This window comes from Macrotis lagotis, chromosome 1, assembly GCF_037893015.1.
Source record: "Macrotis lagotis isolate mMagLag1 chromosome 1, bilby.v1.9.chrom.fasta, whole genome shotgun sequence".
Taxonomy (NCBI): Eukaryota; Metazoa; Chordata; class Mammalia; order Peramelemorphia; family Peramelidae; genus Macrotis; species Macrotis lagotis.
Window position 1 is genome coordinate 276195686 of NC_133658.1, and position 12350 is coordinate 276208035.

A 12350-nucleotide genomic window follows, 5' to 3' on the forward strand; every position below is an offset into this window, starting at 1 on the left:
GCTGGATGATTATTGGGTGTACAGGGCCGGATATGGGCATGGGTGCTCCTGGCTCCAGGGCTGGTGCTCCGTCCATTGCGCCACCTGGCCATACCTACAATTATTACTATTTTTTTTATTTTAATTTTTTTTCTCTCCCCTTTATAGCTCAAGCAAGTCTATATTTTTTGGGGGGGAGGGGGTATTTTGTTTACTCTTAAACAAGAATATTTTATTAATGTATAAAAAAACATTATTTGTACAAAATGAGAATAAATAAAGAAAAAAATAGCCAACCAAAAAGGATTCATAATGAAGAATACTACTCGCTTCCTGACAGAAAGATGTAGAATGAGACACATATTGCCAGACATAGCCACTCTGGGAATTAATATTGCTTGACTATGGATATTTGATCTAAGAGTTTTCTTTCTCTTTTTTTAAATGGGGGAGGCATGGGAGGAGAGAAATAAGTGCTTATAATTCACAAAAATAAAAATAAATTTTTTTTAAAGTCAATGCTGTTATTGTTACTGGTTTGTGTAAGTGGAAAGCACAATGCAGCTCAGGAGTTACCCATAGTTCTTGAAGAATAAGGAACCAGAATTAAAGTGAGACTGAAGGAGACTATGCAGCTCTGAGAGAGAAGGATGTAGGTGCAATGTTAGATGCCCTAACTATGGACTATACTATGGAATGGATTGGTGCCTGCCCATTCTATACCTGTTATTTTCCCTCACTCCTCTAAACTTCTTCCCTATCCCTATAATATCTTTTCTTCCCTCTTTCCTTTTTGATTCTTACTCATTCTTTAAAGTCTAATTCATATGCCACTTTCTCTATAAAGCCTTCCCTGCTTACCTCAGTTGAGAATGAACTTCCTTTGTGAAATTTACATAGCCCCCCGCCCTTTTTGTACTATTCTAATCCACTTAAAATCATTAGAAGTTTGTGTCTCCTCCCCCTACTAGGTCCATAGGGCAAGGGCCATATCTTAGTTAAATTAGTGATTTCCTTTAGCACTTGCACAAGCTGGGCTCACAGTAGATATTTTTTTAAAAAGTATGATGAGTGAATAAATGAATGAATGAATCTAGTCTTCCATATGGTAGAATAACCAGGGAACATACACCTCAAGTTGTCAACTCCTGTTCTAGACTGTGGAGGATAAAGGAGCTTCTCAATTCAACTAAGAAATTACCATTTCCTCTTCATCCCCAACTTGAATACTTGAAGATTCACTGTGTGCATTAATGATAACTAAGATTTATAGAGTGCAGAGTGGTCCACTGAACATGGAAAAGGGAAGTGGCAATAATGACAACAATACATAAATATATGTGTGCTAAATATTTAGATAACTGTGTGCTAAACCCCTTATAGATTTTATCCTATTTCACCCTCACAACAACCCAGGGAAGTAGATGTTATTATTATCACTAATATTACAGAAGTAAAACTTGAATAAGCTAGTTTTTGGACAAATAAAAGTATTACTCTTCACAGAGGGTGAAAAATAAGAATTTTGGTAATCACAGTGTTGATGGTAACTGACAGATTCCAGACAGAATCATATAAAGGTCTGGAGGACAAGATCATTGTAGATAATCAGGGAAAACAAGGCAGGCATTAAGATTAGCCCCTACTGGTGAAAATGCCAGAGACAAAATTGCCATTCTCACAGTACCAGATCTGGAGCCTTGATCACACCTGGGCTCAGAGACTCAGAACTTGGGAACTTGACATATTTCTCAGTCTATGACTGAATTGGGAAGGACTCATTTAGAGTTGATACTCCATAAGTCAGGAACTGAACCCATCACTCCAATGGAGAGATCCAGGTCCATGGTTTGTGGTTAAGAAAGAACATGAACATGAGGAATTCAGTGCCTAAGCTGACCACAGTTCCTGAGCACTTCTTCCCAAACAGAAAAGTTTCAGTAAATAGGAACATTGCCTTGGCTTTAGCAATTGAGAAATCCCTGAACTTTCTCTAACTTGCCCCTTTTCTCCTTAAAGGATATAGGAAATTGACCAGACAACAAGAGCCTACCTTCCTTAAAAGTATCTCATATTCAATTTGTGGATATATAAACAAATATGTGAATATTGTGACTATAACTATGGTTATACAAATAGGCATACATACACACATGCAAATAGATATAAATCTTCCCCTTGGAATGTAAGCTGCATAAAGGCAGGAATTGTTTCACTTTTTGTCATGGCATCACTACTTAGTATAGTATCCATTCCATAGGCATACATAGCTCATTATTCTGCTTCCTTTTCTACATTCTACTTTCATTGTTCCTTTCTTTTACTTTCTCTTCAAAGGTCTGTCTGTGATACCCAAACATACTGCTGAGGCCTAACTACCAAGATCTCTGAAGGTTGAAAAGCTTCTACCTTAATTTTAACTGAACTTTCTGTAGAAGGATTTTATTTCCCTTGTACATGTTCAATTTTTCATTTTTAATTATTTTCATTAGGTGATATTTCAGCTCTCAGGGGTGACAGATTTCCTGGGACCATTCATAAAATACACTGACTCATAAGATGTAATTTGACAAATTAAATCCATTATTAACTGTCAGAGCAGATTTAACCCAATCACCCAAGGGAGAGGTGGAACAGCATTAGGAAACAATTGTGAAAGAGAAACATCACAATGTTAACTGACCAACATCCTCTCAAATCCAACTTTACTCATCCCTACAGCCTCTTGGAAATTTCAGTGAAATCTATTTCAGTGAGGTCTCAGGATTTCTGACTCTAAACTGCCCTAAAACCCAAGGATAAGAGCTGGCTCAGTATATATGCCCCAGATAGAATCTAAAGTTTTCGGAAAAGTTCAGAGAAAGCCGAGAGATAATTTTTCTGTTTGGAACTAAAAGAAATATAGTTTAATTAAATGATTATTAATAACAGTTAACTATTTATAAGAAACAATGAAATTGTGTGTTATATTTCTTTAAATAGTGTTTTAATTCAGTATTATATTGATAACTATAATCATTAGTCAGTTGTTATTTCTTTCTCAAGATTTTTTTATGCCATAATGAAACATTTTGTTAATTTGAAAGGATGATGATCATTATGTTTTGTAAATATTATAAATATAGAATAATATTTTACTTGAATGACAAAGATTATAATAGTCCCCTTGTCTCATTTGTCTACATCCATGAGAAGTCCAGCCCTTTAAATTATGAGGACATAATAAAGACAAAACCATTCACTTTGAAGCAGCTAATGTGAAATACAAGCAGAGCATCTAAGACAAAATAAATGGCCCCCTGAAGTATGACCTTACAAACCCAAACTTATAAAATGAGAACCAGAGGCACATTAATACTGGCTTACTCTCACCTGTTATTTCTGTGTAGAGAATCTTTCATATTAAGACAGTAAATGCCTGAATTTCAATTAAACTCAAGTCAATCCAATTTAATTCAGAATTTTGCTGGGTACTTTTTATGGTCCCAGTGCAAGGATGCACACCAATTTGAGTTATTCATATGGAAATACAACCCCTCTTTGCTGTGTTGATTTTAGTTTCACCATCCTTCCTGGAGGGGTCCTTCAGACATTGATTTCTCAAGAATCCTCCACACTTTAAGACACACCCTCAGGTCCTCATGATTTCATACCTAGATCAATGTGATCCTGGCCTCCTCACAGGCCTCCCTGCCTCCATTCTCATTCCCTCAGTTCCAACCTGACCATACCAAGGAATAATTATGCTAAAACATTCTCCTTGTAGATTCACAAAATGTTAGAAATGTAAGGGACTCTCAGAGACTATCTAGTCCAATCCCTTCACTCAATAGATGAGGAAACTGAGATTCAGAAAGAGGAAGTGATTGCTCATACATACACACACATACACACACACACACACACACACACACACATAATGAGTAATAAACATCAAGGAAATATTAACCTACTTATGGGAGTACATTGTATGCACAACTACAGATGATTCCTTGTTCAGATAATACTCATTTGAAATACCTGTAGCACTTCCTGAATGCTTTATAAAGAATAAAGAGCATTTTGTAAACTAGAAATAATTCAGAATTTGAGAGTCAGAAAAGACTTCTAGCCCAACCCAATCAAAAATGCAATCCCTACTACAAATGGTTATCAAACCTTGAAGAAGTCCACAGAGCAGGAGCCCATCACTTTTTTGAAGTAGCCAAATCTACTCTCAGATAACTCAATTGTGAGCAAGCTTTTTTTCCCTCAAATATCAAGTCTAAATTAGTTTCTAGTTTCCACTGCTCCAGTTGAGCGCATCCCAGGAAAATAAAACTAGCCTAATCCCTCCTCTATACAGTCCTTCAAATACATAAAGACTGCTATCATGTTACCCCGAGCTTCTCTTTTCCATGCAAAACATTTCCAGTTCCTTTAACCAATTTTTCTTTGACATGGACTAAAGGTCCTTCATTCTGTTGCCCTTTTCTACATGTAATACAGGTGTGAGTGCTATAGTAGAAATAGTTCTTCATTTGGAGTGAGGGGACCTGCATTCAAATCCTGATACTGACACTTAAAAGTTGTGTGAAGCCTCTTTTCTTCATTCTCTGATTATTCAAGCTGTCCCTCTCTTCACTCTGCTGAGGAAGACCTTTTCTCTTCTCTGGTTCCAGTGGTGAGCTTTCCTCATCCACACCAGATTCTCTTGTGGTAGCAAGTAAAAAGTCCCTCAGTTACCTAGGCACTTCCTCTTCCATCACTGACAAATCTATTTTATGGAAACCATAAGCAACTATTAAGTATCTACTATATGCTAAGCATTGGGAATAACATAGTCTGTGCTCTTATAGAGCACACAGTCAGACGGAGGAGCTCACAAAGCAATATGGCAGCAGATCTAGGCAATGTGCTTAGATCATTGTCAGTGTATAGTGACTGGATGTATACTAGGTGAAGGTATTGTCATTTCTCCTGAAAAGTCAACTACTATATTAGAGAGTGAAGCAATGACAGTCTGTCACCAGAGCTGGAGTCTCCTCTCCAGGACTTTGATTACCAAACTAAAAGATCCTGAGCTTCAGAACAAACCCTTTTGAATAGGCCTGTCCAAGCTAATGAAGATTTTGACCTGAATAGGATTCTCTCCTTCAGTGTCATTTTACATTTTATAGCTTATAAGATTTTGATATCATAAATTTATTATGGAAGGAACTTGCAAATCTTTCATTTTACAGATGAGGAAATAGATTTAGTGATGAGTGACAAGTAGATTTTTAAAATCCCTTTAAAATCTTGGTAATTGGAGAGAATTTGACTTATTGGTAGTTGTTTTATTTTTTTAATTCAGAAATTTTTGTATTAGTTTCATATCTCCACATATCTCTTGCCTGGCCTTTTAAACTGTGAGCTCCCTTGAGGAAAAGGATGTTTTTCCAACTATCTTTGATCTGCAGGGATTAAACCCAGCAGTAAGCACTTAATAAAATTTTTCTAACTGATCTAGGAGGTTTAAATATATGTCAAACTGAGGTTTCTCCCTTATCTTTCTTGCTGTCTTATGGGCTCCTTCTTTGTGGCTACTGAATACCTTTTTGTGACAATTTTCTAGCCTAATCCTGAAGAATTCTGAATGGAAGCCTACCCAGATATCCTTCTTCTCCTCCATCAAAGTCAACCATTTGCACTAAGAAATTGCATAGATATAGATGGCAGTTAGGTGGTCTGGAGTCAGAAAGACTCATCTTCCTGAGCTCAAATCTGGATTCAGTCACTTACTAGCTGTGTGATCCTAAGCAAGTCACTTAATCCTGTTTGTCTCACTTTTCAGTAAAATGAGCTGGAGAAGGGAATGGCAAACCACTCCAGTATTTTTACCAAGAAAATACTAAATGGGATCATAAAGAGCTAGACATGATTGAAAAATGATTAAATAACAATAAATCTCTCCTTTCTCAGTGCTCCAGAAAACTTTCTAAGACTATAATTTGCAGAGCAGGTATCACCTTTGCAATAGTAAAAGCAGTCCCCTTACCTAAGAATTTCTTGTACCAATGACATTCCAGATCTAGTCCTTACTCATTTGGATATAAGATTTCATCGAGGAAAGAACTCCTAGCTGAGGAAAATGGCTACACCAATGAAGAACAGCAACTGGTTTTCTTCTTAACAGTCTTAAGAGTTGCCTAGAGTGCTGAGTTGTCATACAGCCAAATGTCTTTAAATGTCTTTACTCCATGTCTCCTTAATCCTAAGGTCAGCTCTCTATGTCACCTTATTATAAAATCTATAATTATCTCTTCCACATCATGATTTTTCCCATCTCAGTTTTGACATATTGAGGGTCAGCATAATAGATTAAATGGGAGTTTTGGTGGGGTTTCACAGAAGCTACAGACAATAAAAAGGCCAAAAGACAACCCTTTAGAAACTCATAAATGCAAAACATATATGTATAATATTATATAATATCAACATATTTTATTTATTAACAGTATTTCAAACTTCTTCTCTGGTACAAAAGGGAGGGCCAAAAAATTTTGCATGTATTTAAATTGAAAGGACACCATACCCCTAACCCTCTGTAATATGGAGCTTATTTTTAAAAAGCATATAAAGCATATGAATACAAAGCATATGATATATATATGTTTGTGTAAATAAAATCTATGTGTGTATATATAGTATATTTGCATACAACACATGTATTATTTATATCTTGATAGGCAGCCATAAACTGTTAGGTATGCTGATTTTTATTTATTAATGAGTTCCTTATGAGGAGAACTTTATGACCAGAACAGTATTTTACTTATTATCTAAAATCCTGCTTTGAAAAAGGAAACAATTTAAATGTACAAAAATATTTATAGCAGCTCTTTTATTTTTGGCAAAAAAAAATTGGAAATTGGGGAGACACTTATCCATTGGGGAATAACTAAATGAGTTTTGGTATATGATTGTGATGGAGTATTATTGCACTAGTAGAAATGATGAACGTGAATTGAGACAAAGTGAAGAGAGCAGAACCAGGAGAACATTGCATACAGTAACAGCAATATTGTATGATGATCAACTGTGAATATAGTGTTTCAAGACAATTCTGAAGAACTCATTAGGAAAAATGCTATCTGCCTCCAGAGGAAGAACTAATAGAGACTGGATGTAGCTTGAAGTATTTTATTTTTGCTTTATTTTTCTTGGGTTGTTTTCTTTTTTTATATGTTTTCTTTCACAATATGATTAATGGGGAAATATGTTTTGCAAGACCGCAATGTATAACCTATATCAAATTGTCTGCTGTCTCAGGGAAGAAGGAGGGGAAGGAGGGTGAGAGAGATTTGGAACTTGAAATTTTAAAAAATAAATGCCAAATTATTATTTTTACATGTAATTGGAGAAAAAATAAAATACTAAATAAATATAAAGTATATTTTGGTTTACATGTAAGCCTACTTCCATTAATTTAATGTTCAGACCTTTCTTCAAGCCCTGTATAATTCCAGGGAGAATCTTGAAGAAGACCATAACATGATATGATACCATTGATAACCACATGGATTGGATTTAAGTGAGGAGATGCTATGCTAAGTCACCAATCTCACTTTCTCTTCCAGAACCATCTAGGTTCAGTGGCCAGATACGAATCAGGATAACCCTGGATGTGAGGCAATCAGGGTTAAGTGATTTGTCCAAGGTCACACAGCTAGTAAGTGTCAAGTATCTGAGGTGGGATTTGAACTCCCATCCTCCTGTCTCCAAGGCAAGTGTTCTATCCATTGCACCACCTCGCTGCCCCATTGGGTAAAATAGATATGCAATTCAAACTAGATACAACTCATGAATAGAATCACTTGAAGATTAGCAGTATGTCACCTCTTCATTGCCTCTCTCCCACCTCCATTAGAATAAAATCCTAATCCTAATTCTAAAAGGATTTTAAAATTCTAAAAGTCTTCTAAAAGGGACTATTTTTGTGCTTAATAAATATAGACAGGGCGGCTAGGTGGCCCAGTGAATAAAGCACCGGCCCTGGAGTCAGGAGTACCTGGGTTCAAATCCAGTCTCAGACACTTAATAATTACCTAGCTGTGTGACCTTGGGCAAGTCACTTAACCCCATTTGCCTTGCAAAAACCTAAAAAAAATAAAAATAAATATAGACTCCCCCCAAGAATCTTAACTTTTTTTTTCTAACTGTGAATACACACACTAAGAGAACAAAACCTGTTATCAATCATGTAAATCCAATAATCTCAAATTAGGATTCCCTTCAAGTGGGCCTTGGAATCCTGGAAAGATACAGGGTTAAAAAGGGAAGAAGAAAGAGGAGAAAGATGTCAAAAGAGCAGGTGGGAAGCCCTACTTCACAACTGGGTCTGTAGGAAGCAAACTTTAAAAAATATATGCCTTAAACTGAGTTTCCTTTTGTGAAGATGCAAATAAAACAAATCCCAGAAAGTCATTAGCTTCTCTCCTAAACCCAATCTCTGAATTTTCCAATTTCCTTCTACAGTTCCAAATTTAACATCGATTTTCCATTTTCTCTTCTCCCTCACTGACCACATTCAATCAGCTACCAAGTCTTATCAATTCTACTTTCACAATAGAAACCCTTCCCCTGCCTTCATATCACCACCCTACTTTAGACCTTTGACACTTTTTTCCTTTTTCACTACAGTAGTCTAATTGAGCTTTTTGTTCTAATCTCTCCCATTTTCACTCTATTCTCCACACAGCTACCAAAATAATCTTCTTAATGTACAGTCCTGAGCATGTCATTCCTCAACTTAAAAATCTTTACTAGCTCTCTGAGGTCTATAGGATAAAAAACAACATTTCATTTCGATATTTAAAGTCTTCAACAATCTGATTCTAGCCTACCTCTCCAGATTTATTTCTCACCACTCTACTTCATGTATCTCACATCCCTGCCAAACTGGTTTACTTGCTCTTCACCCCCATGGACACCCCATTCCCCAACTAAGCATTCAAACATGTCTTTGTATCTGCTTGTCCTCTGAGCCTGAGATACATTCTCTCATCACTGTAGCCTCTTAGAATCTGACAGAAATGATTATTAAATAATCAATTATTGGGGATATCCAAGAGTTTTTTCCATTCCTATCTCCTCATTCTCTATAGCAGGTTATCTTAGGGGTCACATTAAAATAAAATAATTATTGAGGACCTCTCCTAAAAGAAAAAAAAATACAGTTCACGTTCAGGGTTTGTAGTGCTACATAAGGGCTCCAGGGCCAAGGTTCTTAGCTACAACTTCTTAGAAGACAGGGAACACATGTCATCAATATGACAGGCAAAGCATGAAGTGCAAAAGCAAACACAAAACAACAACACAACAGTATAAGGGTAGGTGCATACTGACTAGTCTGCATCATACAGATGGAAAACATACCAGACTGAAAATTCCAATTCTATGGGATATGTTTCATTGGTCAGTAATACTGCTTAAAAACACTCCCAAAAATTAACACCATAGAGATTATTTATTAGTGATGGAATTAAAAAATCCAATATGCATTCTACACAAATTATTCTTTTATTTTTTTGCTGGTGAAAATTGCCATACATGGGTAGTATAAAAACAGCATAAATTGCACTGAGTTGGAAAGCATCCTGTGAAAAAGAGATTGGATTAAGTTTCTCCCCAATCTTCTTGAGACCCCACCCAAATTCGAAAGCCCATTGTGTTCTATTCAGGTTTGGTTGGGATAGATCCTTTGTCTAAACTACAGAGGCTGGGGGTGGACTGAGAACAAAAATAATCAGTCCTTTCCCCTAGTCCCTCATTAGAATAGATCCATCTCTTCTTATAATATTCATTCTTCTCATTGTTAGTCAATCAAAATTGATTAACACTCCCAGGAATACTCACTCTTCCAAGAGCATAGAAATGTTGAGAGAGTTCCATGAGGGGTCTTTGGTATTCCAGAGTGCCACTGATCCCTTTCATTAATTATTTGCTAGTATGATTAATAAAGTGATTAATTACCCAAAATTTTTGTCTCTTTAACTTTTTATATTCACAAATCCTTAGCTTACTTCACTGAGATCAGGTGCTCCCTAGCATAGGAAGTCTTATTGGATTTTCCCTATACCAAAGGTTCTTAACCTTTTTGGTGTCATGGATGCCTTTGGCAGTCTGGTGAAATCTATGGACCCTTTCTCATAATAGTGTTTTTAAATGTATAAAACAAAACATAGAAGATTACAAAGGAAATCATTTATATTGAAACAGTTATCAAAGAATTTTTTTTAAAAATCATGTTCATGGACCCTAAGTTAAGAGTTTGTCTTGTCCTAGTAGTTTTGTTCCCTCCTCCAATTATCTTACAATTTATTTATCTATTTACAGACTACTTCCCCAGGACTACAGAAATTAATTGAAGGCTGACTTTGTTCCTTTTAATTCTCAAATCATTGAAGCAAAGGATAGTACCTCCAATGTAGCAGTTAATTACTTGAAAAATGCTGTGGAATTGAAGAGAACTGAAGGGCATATGTGTCTATGGATCACCCACAAAGTCAAACTCCTATTTCAAACCTTTCTCATCTCTTTTTCCATTTTTATAGCCTCCTAATTGGTGCATATTTGTTTCATATCACACTCTTTCCACATTCTCCCCCATTATTCCCTTAAGGAAATATCTAATCTCCCACCTCTGTGAGAAGTCACAATGTTACTCATCTGAGTCCATGTTTCATATACACCTGCTGGTTTTTCACATTTCAAATTTTTCCCTTGGTTTCTGGGGCTATTTTTGAGGGGGAGGTTGGTAATGAGGTTCTTTGCCACTTTATTGGCTTGGTTTCTAATAACAAGTAAACACTATCAAGAGGTTAATAAATGGTGATCAATTTAAATGAATCAAAAAGAACTGAGTTAGGAAGGACTACAGCTAGTCCCACTTCTCCCTCCCCCATCTCTGACCAGGATGCCAGGTAGCAAAATCACCACACTGGAGAAGTGCACTTTTACAATGGATGTATTCCTGAGAAGTTATAGGGGAAGAAATCTAATTTTTGTAAGTTGAATTCTATTTTGATATGTGAAAGGAAGCTAAAAGAACTCCCTCCCTTGAAATGCAAAAACTCCTCCTCAGTTTATCTGTTTTCCAAGTTTCCAAGTTCAGATATTCATATATTGGATTTTTTTTTTTAAAGCAAGACACTGCAAGTTGATCTCAGGTAGGAAAACAAAAGACTGCTGAGTCAGGAATTCCCTACAAGAAGTCTTTCCTACATTTCCCTGCCACCACCTCAATCCCCCACAACTGCTAGTGTCATCTCTCTGAGATTACATCCTATTTACATTAGATATATCTTCGAGGAACACGGTTGTTTGGAAGTTGTCATCCCCTTAGTATGTGAGGCCCTAGAGGGAAGGAACTATGGTTTTGCCTTTCTTTGTCTCCCCAGAGCTTAATACAGAGCCTGGTTCATAGTAAACATGATAACTGTTTGTTGACTGAATGATTTTTTTAATTAATCTATTCCCTGGATCCTGGTGTTTGGTGGGGTGGAGGGGTAGGTTTCAAATAGCCACTTTCTTTCTCTTTGAAAAGGAATTTATTTCTCTAATGTGGCCTGGACACCATCTCTGCCATGGGGGTGAAGGGCTTTGAGATACCCAGAATGAGAGAACAGTGTAAGCAGGGGAATCAAGGATCCCATCCACCCACTCTTTGCTGAATATCCTTTTAAAAGGAACAATATCCTTTAAGAGGAAAGGAGGCTTAAAATGCCCTTCCCTGTTCACACACACCATGGAGAAGTCACACAGTGACTTAGAGAGGCACATTAACTCACATTATAGAGTGAGGACTGGGAGAAGTTATCTGAGGTTCAGTTTTCAAGAGAGAAGCCAAGAGATTGAAAACCAGAAGACCTTCAGAAAGAGGTTAATAATTCTGTCATATTGTCTCTCCATTAACCAGATTAAAATCCCTGTGCTGAGGCCTGCTCCCAAGAAAGAGCCCAAACTGCTCCAGCACTCAGATCCCCAGGGCACTCCAGCCCTCTGGTTAGTATTTTTAACAAGGACCCAGAGCCTGCAGGGAGGAGGTAGGGTGGAGGGAAGGCCAGGAAACCACTTACTTGGAACAACTGTGGTCTCTCCAGGGGCAGTCAGGGTTACTGGGATGCGTATGGTGAGGGTCTCCAGGGATGGTTGGGTCATCCGGTGCACATTCTTCTGATTATCGGCATCCTCTGGCTGCTCACTCACCTTTTGCAGACAGGTACTGGGCAGTGTATGAATGGGGATGGCCACCATTCCACCACTGGCCTCTGCCTCACATTGATTCTCCCTGCAAACCAAGAGCAGATATCAGATTCTTGATGGCCAGTGCCCACCTACCAGGCAGA

At 37.1% G+C, this 12350-nt stretch overlaps 1 protein-coding gene across 1 annotated transcript in view; it reads right to left on the reverse strand.

The window, feature by feature from the left end:
• CACNA1B (calcium voltage-gated channel subunit alpha1 B) overlaps nt 1-12350 on the reverse strand; it is a 249476-nt gene that overhangs the window by 102855 nt on the left and 134271 nt on the right. The window contains exon 20 of the mRNA XM_074210540.1: nt 12081-12292. Within this exon, the coding sequence (XP_074066641.1) occupies nt 12081-12292 (212 nt within the window). The remainder of the gene's footprint in view (nt 1-12080; nt 12293-12350) is intronic.